The sequence below is a fragment of the Babylonia areolata genome, chromosome 20 (assembly GCF_041734735.1).
Source record: "Babylonia areolata isolate BAREFJ2019XMU chromosome 20, ASM4173473v1, whole genome shotgun sequence".
Taxonomy (NCBI): domain Eukaryota; kingdom Metazoa; phylum Mollusca; class Gastropoda; order Neogastropoda; family Buccinidae; genus Babylonia; species Babylonia areolata.
The window spans coordinates 35168016-35182810 of NC_134895.1; the positions used below are offsets into that span (position 1 = coordinate 35168016).

Genomic DNA, 14795 nt, shown 5'->3' on the forward strand with positions numbered 1-14795 from the left:
GCTTACGTTTATTGTTGTTTCTTTAGTTAATGTCCTCAGCACTTTATTAATACTTTTTTTTTTTTTTTACTGGCAGATAAACTACTTTCTCTTTTGATTTGGATACAGCTGCCATTGGACGCTCATCATATGTTTCCTGTGTTTTTTCAGTCAGGTTTCAGTCATGCACACATCAACTGATACAGACATGTAACATTTTATGTGTATGACCATTTTTATTTATCTACCCCACCATGTAGACAGCCATACTCCGTTTTCGGGGGTGTGCAAGCAGGGTATGTTCTTGTTCCCACCAAATGCTGACATGGATTACAGGATCTTTAATGTGCGTATTTGATCCTCTGCGTGCGTATACACAAGAAGGGGGGTTACGTCTGTTTCTCTGCATGAGCAGACGTAGTCATTCGCACAGGACAGGAATCACACTCCCGCCAAAGTCTGCACCATGGGGATACACAGAAAACTGAGAAAACATGTAATATTAAAGGTTATTTTAGGAAAATATAGGAAAATGATTCCCTTCATTGTTCCTCCCATTTTCTGTCGCCTGATCTAAAACTCAGAAGAGCGCCTCCTTGCTTTCTTTCCTGCAGAGTCTGTTGATCTGGGAAGATACCATCCGAGCCATTCAGAAGAGGGAGGAGGAGACCTCAGCCCCCCCCGCCCCTGTCCCCACCGACCCCGTCGACCCGGCCAACCCCGCCGCCACCACTGCCGTCAACGCCGGAAGTATGTCCGGCACTGACAACACCAGTTCTGGGGTCGAGTCCGACACCGCCAACAACACAGCCACAGTGTCATGAAATTGGTGTTAGATTTTTACTTGCCGCTATGTTGTTTTGTTTGTTTGTTTTGTTTGTTGTTAGGGTTTGTTTGTCTTGTCAATTTTGGGCGGAGGTTGGGGGGGTATTGGGGATGCAGGGGGCAATCCTGACATGACTGTGTGCGGTCAGTTGGACTTCAAACAACAGTGTCAAATATCAGTTTTTTTTTGTGGTTTTTCTGTTAATGTCTGAGTAGAGGGGTAGTTGGAATGGGAGGGGAATTTGACTTCTTTTTTTTTTAAAGTCTGCAAAAATGTTGACGATGTTGAATTGGGTCAAGAAATGGTCTTGCAAAAAAAACTTGGCCTGCATGTTTTGAGATACTCTTGGAGGTGTGATGTGTTTTGGACAGAATTGAAACCATGAACCTTTGATTGTTGTATAGGTAGCATAGTTTGAAAAAACAAACAAACAAACAAACTAAAAACACACTATAATATAAAGTACTTGGTAGACTGTGAGTAGTGTGTCAATGTCCTTATAAATAGCTAGATGTTTGGTGAGTGAGTGGTTGAGGGTGAAGGGACAGGTAGATTATGCTCCCATGGTACACCCAGGTAAGTGGTTTAGGGGAAAGGTAAATCATGCACTTATGATGCACCTGGATGACAGGTGAGTGGTTGAGGGGAAAGGTAAATCATGCACTTATGATGCACCTGGATGACAGGTGAGTGGTTAAGGGGAAAGGTAAATCATATACTTATGATACACCTGGATGACAGGTGAGTGGTTGAGGGGAAAGGTAAATCATGCACTTATGATGCACCTGGATGACAGGTGAGTGGTTGAGGGGAAAGGTAAATCATGCACTTATGATGCACCTGGATGACAGGTGAGTGGTTGAGGGGAAAGGTAAATCATATACTTATGATGCACCTGGATGACAGGTGAGTGGTTGAGGGGAAAGGTAAACCATGCACTTATGATGCACCTGGATGACAGGTGAGTGGTTGAGGGGAAAGGTAAATCATGCACTTATGATGCACCTGGATGACAGGTGAGTGGTTGAGGGGAAAGGTAAATCATATACTTATGATGCACCTGGATGACAGGTGAGTGGTTGAGGGGAAAGGTAAATCATGCACTTATGATGCACCTGGATGACAGGTGAGTGGTTGAGGGGAAAGGTAAATCATGCACTTATGATGCACCTGGATGACAGGTGAGTGGTTGAGGGGAAAGGTAAATCATGCACTTATGATGCACCTGGATGACAGGTGAGTGGTTGAGGGGAAAGGTAAATCATGCACCCATGTTACGCCCAAAGTATGTTTGTGCAGTGTGATGAACAGGGATGTCAAAACAGAAACTATGTCAAGGCATTTGGGATGAGCTGGTGTCCTGATTTCTTTTTGTCTGTGTGTGTGTGTGTGTGTGTGTGTGTGTGTGTGTGTGTGTGCCCCCCACAATCTAGGACATTTTGTTCTCTAGATTCGGTGAAGAGGGATGATGAGGGGTGTGACGAAAATGCTTGCTGTGGGGGCCTGTTTAGTAACAGGACTCTCATACTGTCATGACTTATCCCCGTTGTCAACCAAGCTGAGAGATAATGAGTTAGTCCTGGTGTTTTGTCAGGAAAGGTGAGGATTTCCATAGCGTTGCTGGTGTCAGGTTTCTGGTGGCATTGTTCAGTCTTGTCTTATGTTGTAGTGTAGCTTGTATTTAAGTTCTTTTTCCCCGTATTTGGCCAGTGTAAAAAAAAAAAAAAAAAAATGCTGTTGTGCATTATCATGACGTATGCAGTTAGTGTTCAGTCTCTTAAGCACTTACCTTAGATTGTTCTTCTGAGTTTGGATGGGGTGAAAGTAGAAGTGTTTTTGTGAGTACATTTTCAACTGAAAAATATATTTGTTTGTTATTCTGTTTTTAGCTTATACTTTCTTCTTCTTCTTTCTTTTTTTTTTCTTTTTTTTTTTAAATAAATGCAGCAACTGTCATTTGTAAGAATATGTGAATAGCAGACATGGAAAAACAACAACATTAAGCTCTATTTGATTTAAGTTATAAAAAATAAAAAGAAAGGAAAGGTTGTTTAGGGTTTTTAGCAGTGTTTAGGACTAGACTGTGATACTATAATGGGTTTAGCATGTGGCACACTACTGTAGTAGCTGATGTCTGCCGCCAGCAAAAATTAATATCAGATGTCAGAGCAGAGAATGGTGTTGACTTTTTTTTTTTCTTTTTTTTTCTAAAGCGATCGTGGTTGTGGCAATTTCTGTGAAGGGGATGAATGTGTGATTCAGTCTTTCTGAATATGATTAACATTCCACCTTTGAAGTGTTATATCGTCAGAAACGTGTATGTGTATATATATATATATTTGTCGCGAGGAATGTACATATGCAGTGGACAGTGAGTGTTAGAGTAGGTTCACAGCAGTTTTAGTGACTTGACATGTATGCTCCCCCTGTGATCACTCGTGTGTACTACCTTGTGTTTTATACCACATTTGGCTTGTGTGCATGCATGTGTGTGTGCGCGCGCGCATATGCGTGTCGAACAAGATCTCAGTTGCCAAGCTTGACAAGTCACGTTAAAGTGATCTGAACCTCTTTTTTGCTAAATTACGATAATGTTGATGACTCGTTCAGTTTTGAGAAAATTGTGTGGATGTCCATCAGTTCAGTATCGTTACTGTTACTCATTTCCTAAACATAGATTTTTGAAACCGCTTGGTGCAGTATGTTTGTTTGTTTTATTTATTTTATGTATTTATATTTTTATAGAAAGCTTGCTCTCCACGTTCCCTGAAAAATGAATCTTGGTTTGAAATCGAGACTTTACCATTGTATTTTAAAATCTCTATCATTAATGGTCTTGGCCATAAAAAAACAAAACAAACAAAAACAAAACAACAACAAAAACTGAACAAATAAAACAACCACATTTTTTTTTCTGTTTGCATTGGTCAACAATTATGATAATTTAAATTAAAGAAATAGCTAATTGTTATATACATTTGTTCTTTATGACTCATATGTGTGAAATAAGTCAGTCTGCATTCTAACAGATAATTTGCAAGATTATATATTATATAAGGTGAAGGAAGTTGCTGGATTTTATTCACAGAATGCTTTGAGGAAAGGTCTTCCCACTTCGTGCTCAGTGTTCAGGAATGACCATCCCAAAAAACTGATTTACTTGCCCTTCTGTGTAGGGTTCATTTCCATTAAACTGAACACTCACAATGCGGGCTCTTGAAATAGAGACTTTTGGCTTTCTGAGGTTATAATTTGTTTTAAAAATGAAAAGAAAAACGAATACTTACTGAAATTTTGGCAGTTCAAGACTAACAAAAGAAAGGCATAAACAAAAGTATTAAGATGTCTCTACGTAACTTTATGTTCTACTGTTCTGCCAGCATGTCTATTTGTTTTTTGTGTGTTGGACAAGTGTTTGGGGTTTTAAAGCTGTAAAGCTGTGATAAAGTCAGGAATAGGTAAAAATATTGATAGATTTGATCCTGATATTTGCTTCAGCATTGAAACTGTCAAAAATCAATTTATGTTGATGGCACTGTGTTGGAAGCATTTACATCCCAGCATACAGTTTTCAGTTTTTACAAAAACTTCTTCTCTGAAAGTGTGCAGACAGGTTCAGTACTGATATTTTTTGGTGTGGGTTTTGACACTTGCTGATCAAAGCTTTTGTGGATCAGTCAAAACTTCAATTTTTCAAATTGTCTGCTGGTCTGAATTCAGATCTTCAAATTGTCTGCTGGTCTGAATTCAGATCGAATGGTTAATTTCATGAATTCAGTGAGTCTGACTGATCTTGAGCACATCATTCTAAATGAGGCAAAACAGGTAAAACAGGCTAGGTGTTGGACTTTCTGAACAAGTGATCACCAGTGATCAGGATTCGAGGCGTTTGTGTCCTTGGGAAGAGCACTTTATCTCGACCTTTACAAGTCCACCCGGGTGTGAACGGGTACCCGACTTCAGTTGGGGAAGGTTTAAACTGTGAAAGTAGAGAATTTGGCCTCTCCTTCAAGTGCTGAGCCCAAGACACAGTGGGTATGATTTCACTGCCCAGGTGGCAGTAACAGGCTTTGGCGCCTTTAACCTTATAACCTTTAACATCATTCTGAACTTCAAGTTTCTTTAGCTGCTGGTTTCCGTCCAGCACTCCATGAAAAGAAAAGAGAGTTGGAATCACACGAGAGCTATGAAAGCTTTGCCTCTCTTGTTTTCTTTGGTTTTGTTTTGGTGTTGGAGAGTGTGAGAGGGTGAACGTATGAGAACCTATATATGAACACATGAAAGCAATTTCTTTGTACATTTCTTTCTCTCTTGCTTCCTTTCTTCATGCATTGATGATTGGCAGTAAATGTAGTGTTTATAACATGAAGTACTTAGTTGTGCGATATTGTCTCATACCCGAAAGAAGCGGTTCAATAGCACTACAAGCTGGTATGAGATGAAAACGTTCTGTACCGTTTGTGTCCACTTATTCAAGGCATCTTTTTGATGACTCTCAGCCCCAAGGAAATATAGAAATACAGTTGATGATCAGGCATGTTTTTACCTTTTGGAATACCCTGCTCAAGGCCATGTGTCAATCAATCATACATCTTTATTCGTCCATTTATGAAATTAAGCTATGTATCCACAGGACTCTTATTTTACATTCCACATGATACAAAAAGCATACGTCACAAAATGAAAATAGACAAGATAAAAGATTCAACGTTAATTGTCCATAAAACATTGAAACGTTTCTGCCGTTAGTTTGCAAACAGTAGCAGCAACAGACCAGCAACAGGTTATGGAAATATTGTTTTATGATCTTAAATCTTGTGTTCACAATTTTCTTATGTCATCCTTGTTGTGGTGTTTGAAACTGATGAGTCAGAATGACCAACATGAATCAAGCTGAACACTTTGGATGAGGTGTGTGTGTATATATATATATATATATATATATATATATATATATATATATATATATATATACACATGTATATGTATGTATATATATATGAAGCAAAACAAAAGAAAGAAAGAAAGCAGTTATAATAGAACATGGGAAGTGATTCAGTGTCATTCTTTTTAACTCTTTCACCACCAGTTTGCATTGTGAAAAATGCTCACCGGCACCAGATATTTTTGATATGATGCTCTCGGTCACAGGCTTTGGTTCCTGTTAAAACAACACAATGGACTTGTTCACTTCCAACTCAGTCAGGGGGCAAAGGTGAGTCATTGTGTTTTGTTGTTTTTTTTTAACAGGGAAGCTGATTGCAGCTGTCAAGCTTTGTTACAATGTGAAAAATAGTCTTACCAACATGGCCCCTTGATGTCGACTAAAGTCGCCTATGGCGATGCACTGTCGAGTCAACTAAAGTCACCTATAGCGGTGAAAAAGTTTAAGTTTATTTACATATGTTACTGTGCAGGCTTTACTAAGATCAGTGGCCTCTTTTAAGGTCAGCTGGGCTATAAGCAACATGATTTGATTTTGTTCGAGATAATTGAGGTCACAACAGATTGAAAGGCTCTTTCATGTGACTTAAATTTGTAAAGCTGACAGATTGAATGGCACTTGCGTGTGATTTCTGTTTGTAAAGCTGACAGATTGAATGGCATTTGCGTGTGATTTCTGTTTGTAAAGCTGACAGATTGAATGGCATTTGGTGTGATTTGTGTTTGTAAAGCTGACAGATTGAATGGCATTTGGTGTGATTTGTGTTTGTAAAGCTGACAGATTGAAAGGCATTTAGTGTGATTTCTGTTTGTAAAGCTGACAGATTGAAAGGCATTTAGTGTGATTTCTGTTTGTAAAGCTGACAGATTGAAAGGCATTTAGTGTGATTTCTGTTTGTAAAGCTGACAGATTGAAAGGCATTTAGTGTGATTTCTGTTTGTAAAGCTGACAGATCGAAAGGCATTTAGTGTGATTTCTGTTTGTAAAGCTGACAGATTGAATGGCATTTGGTGTGATTTGTGTTTGTAAAGCTGACAGATTGAATGGCATTTGGTGTGATTTGTGTTTGTAAAGCTGACAGATTGAATGGCATTTGGTGTGATTTGTGTTTGTAAAGCTGACAGATTGAAAGGCATTTAGTGTGATTTCTGTTTGTAAAGCTTACAGATTGAAAGGTACTTATGTGTGATTTCTGTTTGTAAAGCTTACAGATTGAAAGGCACTTATGTGTGATTTCTGTTTGTAAAGCTAACAGATTGAAAGACACTTATGTGTGATTTCTGTTTGTAAAGCTTACAGATTGAAAGGCACTTATGTGTGATTTCTGTTTGTAAAGCTAACAGATTGAAAGATATATTATGCATGGTTTCTGTTTGCAATGCCAACAGATTGAAAGACAATTGTGTGTGTGATTTATTTTTGTAAAGTTTGCCTGCTGGGTTTGTTCCCATTGTTTTGTCTGTTTTCATTGTTTGTAGTGTGGATGGTTAAAGATGTTTGTTTGGGGTGTGTTTGTTAAATATGTGTTATATGAAAAATTGATGTTCAGACAGTCATTATAATTATTAAAGTAAATCAGTGGCGAAACGATTGATATTTGAAATCTCTGAAAACATTGGAAAGTTGATGTTTATAGACATGCAGGTCATATGCTTTTGTGGGCAGGGCATGTGATGCTTATTTCATCAGCATAGATTTATAGGATTTACATTTGAAACAAACACCCCTCCCTCCGAACCCCCCTGCACCCTCCTCCCCAACCCTCCTCCACCCCCCCCCCCCCACCCCCCCAAAAAAAAAACGGTAGAAGAAAGGAAAACAAAATATTAATTTCTGCTCAGCGCTGAATATGTATTTGCATTCTTGCTTGAAGGTGGGAGGGGTGAGTACCAACATATCTCAACTTAGAAGATTATTTTACTTTGAGAAATTTAATAATGACAACCGCAACAACAACAGTAATGCTTATAATGATAATGGTATGAATATATGAATGTTATATAGCATTGAATCTCTTAACAGGGATCTCAAGAGTTAAAATGTGTCACTTGAATATGAGGATAGTGTCAGTGAACTGTAAAGAGAAAACCCCAAACTTGAATGTTTTTGTGCAAGTCTGGATGTTAGTTAGGTTGGAGCAATATCTCATACAGATTTTAAGCCTTGAACATCTGTTTTCATGAGTTTTTGTTGATGAAGGTTCACAGAAGGCATTCTTCAAGGATATTATTACTTATTTCTTCTTCTGTGTTTTTGGTCTGCTGTTTTGGCTTTCGCTTCTTTATGGAGTGGGTTTTCACGTGTATGACTTTGCTGTTTAGGCAGCCACACTCAGTATTCGGGATTGTTTTCATATTAACTGTCTTTTTTTTGTGTGTGTGTTGACGCTGTTTACTGTTAAGCTTCCAGTCAGTTCATGTGTTTGTTTTTTTTTAGTTTGTTTCTTTTGTTCTTGTTTCGTTTGATCACTTTGTCCTATCCTTGAATATAAGTTTTTGATATTTTTTTTCTGGTGTGTTTCAAATTACCATGACAAGCCAATCACAGTTTTGAAAACGAGGGCACCTGTGCAATGGAAGATAATATCACTATTTATTCATTCAATCCCTATTGCCAATGAATATTCACATTCCAAAATTTTCATTGGTCAAGAGTCTACCTACCACCCACCGATTCACTTCAGACTGTCTTGTGAAGGTCTTTTCTTCCTTTTGTTTTTGTGAACGTGTTGGTTATAAAAAAAAAAAAAAAAAGACAACAAATTGAATTTGTGTGAAAGTCATGTGTAGAATTTTTTGTCAGGTGTTTGAAAGTGATGACTGTATTTCTTTTGTAACGCTGTGTATTTTCTATCTATGCTGTTACAGGATTTTGCAGCTTTGTTACTTGAAGAGCGTACTCTTTTTCTACTTTTGCTATCACTTTTGGGTTATGAAAGGTGAAGGTCGGTTGAAGGAAGTCTTCATGCCTGGACTCGCTTAGCTTTGGATACTGATAGTCTTGAGTGTAGACGTATGTTTCAGATATTGCCAAAATGTTTCAGTGATTTTTGCACGGATTGTGTCTTAAAGATAAGTTTTTAGTATACTATGAGAAATCGTGCAGTTAAAAGAAAAAAAAAAAATCTTTGGTAAGTGTTTTGGGTATATTTGAGACCATTCTTTATGAATGGCGGATGCCTTGAGTATCTTAGCTCAACTAGAACTGATATGAAGAACAAGTCTTAAAACCACTGAAGCCTGCTCTGTGACTAGTTTTTGGTTTTGTTTTTTGTTGTTTTTTTAAATTGTAGTGTCATTCACGTACTTGGATTTCACTTTGTGATGAAATATTGGAGTAGGCAGATGAGAGGTTGTTCACATTGCTGTTTACTCTGATCAGATTGTGAACAAAACTGGTGTGTACTTAAGTCCAAGAGGCTCTGGTGGATGGGTGTAAAAAGATGTGACCAGCTGTGTCGTTCTTTCATACGCGCATCATCCAGGGTAGCAGCAGTGGAGGGCGTTTCTGATGCCAGCGTATCTTAGGGAAATAATACGATCTTTTCTGTCCGTGAGTGTGGACCGTCTTGCCATTGCCGTTTGAAGCGGGCCTTGTAGACATAGGTGACACTGTGGTAGAATCAGTCCGCTGTTGGACTTCTGGTCCAGTGTTCACCAGTGACCAGGGTTCAAGACCTCCTTTTCAGTATGGTGTTTTGTCCTTGGGGGAAAGGCATTTTATACTCTGACTTTCCTCACTCCACCCAGGTGTGAATGGATACCTGACTTTGGTTGTGGAAGGTTGAAACAGCGGAAGGAGAGGGTTGGGCCCCACCTTCCGATGTCGAGCCCTACTACGCGTGTACAGTGGATGTGAGACCACTGTTGTGACAGCTGTTAACTGATAGCTGATAGACACACGTAGGAATGAGTTTGGCTCCACAGCAGAATGGGCTGTGATGGAATAGTTGTGGCTGTGAACTTTGAACCTATCTGCCATGGCTGAGAAATTGGAGATTGACCCCAACTTATGTGCAATATCATACCATGTGATAATTGTTTGGTCTTTTTTTTTTTCACTGCAAATAATGGATATCAATTTAGTGGCGTAATTTGTGATGATGATGGATGGTTTTTGTTGTTGTTTGGTTGGGTTTTTTTGGGGTTTTTTTTAAAGAATTTTTATCATGTGAACTTATAACATGTTTTAGTCATGCCAGTGTATGAATAAATGATTCTGCTTCAGCAAATCAGTTTGAATTGTTTGAAAAGTCATCTGTCTGTGTGTTTTGTGTTTGTTTGTGATCAAGTTTTAAAGCTGGGATTGAGGATTAAAAACTAAGATAGGAATGACAGCCCAAGGGAGAAAACCTTGCTGTGATTGTGTCTGGTTCATATGATTGTTTGCCCTTCCCTTTGTTTCTCTCTGCTAGTCTTTGGGATAAATGATTGCGCCAGCTGTCTTTGTGAACATGAAAATGGCTAGAAATAATCGTTGAAATTTTTTTAAAGGCATCATTTTTCCTACCTCTCTCTTTTAAAAAACAAAACAACCTTTTCGACATGGAAGTGGTATGTCGAGAGGTATAAAAAAAAAGAAAAAAAAAAAAGAGGATAGTCGAGGGAAAATATGAACCCCCCCAAAAAAGATCTTTCAGTTCTTTGACTGTCAATGTCATGACAAAGTTTGATATGCATTGGACAGATTCATCAGCAAGTGATGTTGGTTGCGGAAAGAAAAGAAGAAAGAATAAGCTGCCTCTCCTTTTAGCAGCTGTAAGTAAGAGGAGAGGGAAGAGGGCAGTTATGATTTTTGTTTTTTTATTTGAAAGGTTGGCAGGCAAGGTTTGAAAGAGAATGTTTAACGCAATTCTAAAATTTATTTAAACATTTGTTGTAGATCACAGAGATTTTATCACACAGATGAATTCAAACAGGCAATGAAAAAAACAAAACAGAAAAAGGAAATTAGGTTTGAAGAAAGGAGGGGCTAAGTCCCGAGTTGTATCAGTGTTTATATCCCTTTGGTGAAGATAAGGAAGAATTGAATTATGTTTGAAATACAAACAAAGGAAATTATTGTTACGGTTTTTACCATCTTCCTTGCTTCTCTTCTTTTTTGACTTCTCCCTTTTGTCACTACGCAGCAAATCACTGACAAACATTTTGGTGTCTGTAATAATTCACAGGAGGCACCGTGGGAGAGTTGGTAAGGTGTTGGACTTCTGATCCAGTGTTCACCAGAGATCAGGGTTCGAGGCCCCCCGTTTTGGCATGGTGATGTGTCCTTGTGAAGGCTTTTTGACTCACTTGTGTAAAGAAAGTGAGTCTGTGTTTTAACCCGGTGTTCGGTTGTCTGTGTGTGTGTGTGTCCGTGTATCTGTGTGTCCGTGGTAAACTTTAACATTGACATTTTCTCTGCAAATACTTTGTCAGTTGACACCACATTTGGCATAAAAATAGGAAAAATTCAGTTCTTTCCAGTCATCTTGTTTAAAACAATATTGCACCTCTGCGATGGGCACAAAAAAATAATAAAAGAAGCCTAATTATATGCAAACTGCATTTACTGTCATATTTATATTTTTTGTATTCTCTAAACTTGGCACTTTGATCTGATATTCTGACACAACAACAAGAAGAGTCATTATTATCATTTTTTGTTCAAACAGGAACTTCTTTTGCTAAGCATGGAATTTTTATTTATTTTGCAAACGTTTTGGTGCAGATAGTAAAAAAGGGAAATTACTCTGTAATTAATGCTAGGGGACGTAATTTATCACAAGTGAGTCTTGAAGGCCTTGCCTCTCTTGTTTCTCTTGATTTTCCTCACTCCACCCAGATGTGAACAGGTACCTTATTTCAATTGGGGAAGGTTCAAATGGTGAAGGAGAGGATTAGACCTCGCCTTTCCATGCCGAGCCCTTGACAGTTTATAGTGAATTCTGTTGCCATGATGGCTGTGGAAGGCTACAGGACTTTTAACCTTTTTTAATTTTTTGAATAACATATATATGCACAGTGCTTATTGAAGTGTATGCCTTGTGCTGTTAGTTGGTTGCAGTTGCGAGAGATGGGTGTGTGGTGGTGTGAATGAATGGTTGCCAAGTTGTAAGTTTTACCCATACTTAGGTCTTCTGTGTGTCACTTGACTTGGGGGAGTGATTCTTCGGGAAGACTGAGGCACAGAGAGTATAGGCAACTTGCCTTCTGCTTCAAGATCTATGCATGAAACGGTTCTGCTCTTACAGATATCGGCTCTTGTTTTTGTTTTTTGTTTTTTTTTCTTGTGTTCATTTTGATCAAGTCTGAGCTTTTTCTACCCCTGATAATTTCAGGACTGTTTTACAAATTACTTGATTTGAGTCTTTTTGTGATTCACTGTTATTATTTATCTCATATGGTCATGATTTGTTGTTAGGTAGGCTTGGACTGGATTGATTCCCAAAGCTTGAACTTGCTCCATGTCCTGAGTTGTTTGTTGAAAAAGGAAAATGGTTTTCATGTTTCCTTTGTTCAGAAGACATACGGCAGATCATCATTGTTGTGAAACTGTCAATCATGTTCTGTTCTTTAACGTCTGTGGTGGTGGCATTTTTCTTTGCCATATATATATATATATATGATTTTCTTTTGACAACAGTACAAAAAGCATTCAGCTTTAATTGGGGGGTCTTGGGTCATGGTGCCTGCTGGGTTAAGGGTGGAGATTTTTTTTTTTCATATCACTAAGGTAAATATATATTTTACTTGTATTTGTATTTCTTTTTTTATCACAACAGATTTCTCTGTGTGAAATTCGGGCTGCTCTCACCAGGGAGAGCGCGTCGCCATACTACAGCGCCACCCATTTTTTTGTATTTTTTCCCTGTGTGCAGTTTTATTTGTTTTTCCTATTGAAGTGGATTTTTCTACAGAATTTTGCCAGGAACAACCCTTTTGTTGCCGTGGGTTCTTTTACGTGCGCTAAGTGCATGCTGCACATGGGACCTCGGTTTATCGTCTCATCCGACCACCACTCAAGGTCTAGTGGAGGGGGAGAAAAATTCGGGGGCTGTGCCGTGATTCGAACCAGCGCGCTCAGATTCTCTCTCGCTTCCTAGGCGGACGCGTTACCTCTAGGCCATCACTCCATATGCAGACCTTCTAGTGCCTGAACCTCCTTCATGTGTATATCCATGCTGGAGATCAAATGCACATGTTCAAAGATTCCTTAATCCATTTCACGTGTGGAAACAAAAACATATCCAGCATGCACAACCTGAAAAAGGAGTATGGCTTAAAAAACCTAACTCATTCACTCAAATACAAGTGAAAGTGGGAGTTGCATCCCGCAAACACAGAAGAAGAAGGAGAAGGCATTTAGAATGCAACACACTGTTGAACCAATGGTTCAAAACAGACACTCTCAGATGTGTGGTTTTGATGACACCTAAATTGTATCAGGTCAGGTGGGATGATCCTGCATTGTATAAGTTGAAAGTACCTGGCAGGGTAAACACTGTCATGCAGGTAAAAGCCTGCATATTGAGGTATATGAGAGGGATGGGTGGTGCAGCCCACATACGCATGTATGGCTTAAACAGTTATGTATTAAGATACTGCACGCTGTTCGTGATACTGCATTAATGTGGTGTAGCATACCTTCCACTTGTTGATCAATGCTTTTTCCGTACAGAATGTATTATCAAACAGGATTCTTCAGCCCTTCTTCATTAGCATAGCTTGCAGTTATTGATACTTGTTCTGTACAGATTGCATTATCAAACAGGATTCTTCAGTAGTTTGTTCAAACTTTTTTTCCTGGTTGTATTTTGCCTAGTGGTTTTGGATTTAATGTCAGTGTTGTTAGCTCAGCAGTGTAGGGTTGGAACAGATTTTCGTAGTTGCCGAATACTGAAAGTGAAATATACTGATCATGTTTTTACATGCTCCCTCCACCTGCAATTAGTGTTGTGGTAGATTTATGTATTGTTTTTCACCATCGTAATATTATCCCATTTGTATGTGACCTGTGCATTTTATATACCTGTACATACATATATAATGCTTCATTTTTGAAATGTGTGTGTGTGTGTTCTGGATCAAATGGTTTTCTTTGTGATGATGATTATGATAATGATGGCATTGCTTTATTGTGTTACCCTTTGAACACACAAATCACATGGTTTCTTCTTTCTTTTAAAACAAAACATCAACAAACAAACAAAAAAAGTGCTCATTGGTGAATGTGTAGATGTGTTTCTCATGCGTTTGAACAAAAGAAATGCAGACTCTTGAGGTGTATCCTCTGAGTTGAATTTTGTTGTTGTTGTGGTTTGGTTGTTTGGTTTGTCACAATATAATTCACAAGCATACATTTCTGTCTCTTTAGAAACACTATCTATGTCTGTCGACAGAGGTTAGGAGTGATGGGTAAAAAAATACATAAATCATCACAAATCAGAAGCTAGTTGCTAGATGCTTAGACTAAACTTCATCCACACAATTTCATGCAGTGTTTATTTTTTTTTTTTTTTTTTTTTTTTTTTTAAGAGAGAGAGAAGACAATCCTAGGTACTTAAAGTTTGTGCTCTGCACAGCACAACATTGTTCAGTGAAAGAGAATAATTATGAGTTATCTGAGAGAGTGCTCTGAATCTCAACATGTCCGTTATTCAGGAAATGAAGTGTGTGTGTGTGTGTGTGTGTGCATGTGTGTGTGAGTGTTTGTGTGTGTGCATGTTTGTGTGTGTGTGTGCATGTGTGTGTGTGTGAGTGTTTGTGTGTGTAATTGTTTGTGTATGTGTGCATGTTTGTGTGTGTGTGTGTGTGTGTGCATGTTTGTGTGCATGTGTGTGTGCATGTGTGTGTGTGTGTGTGCATGTTTGTGTGTGTGTGTATGTGTGTGTGTGTGTGTATGTGTGTGTGATGCCAGAGCAAGTGAAGAGTTGTGAGAGGACTCACTTGTCTTGTTACTTCAGATGGTCAGTCAACGGTAGATTTACTCTTACATTAGCAAAACGACGATGACAAAATCACGTAAAAATCAGCATCATCAATCACCAACAGACATCGTTCTTCT

At 38.5% G+C, this 14795-nt stretch overlaps 1 protein-coding gene across 1 annotated transcript in view; it reads left to right on the plus strand.

Annotated features, from left to right (window-relative positions):
- LOC143295455 (sorting nexin-30-like) overlaps positions 1-13785 on the plus strand; it is a 29919-nt gene extending 16134 nt beyond the window's left edge. Inside the window, exon 11 of the mRNA XM_076607165.1 lies at positions 594-13785. Within this exon, the coding sequence (XP_076463280.1) occupies positions 594-803 (210 nt within the window). The 3' untranslated portion in view covers positions 804-13785. The remainder of the gene's footprint in view (positions 1-593) is intronic.
- The last annotated feature ends 1010 nt before the right edge of the window (positions 13786-14795 follow it).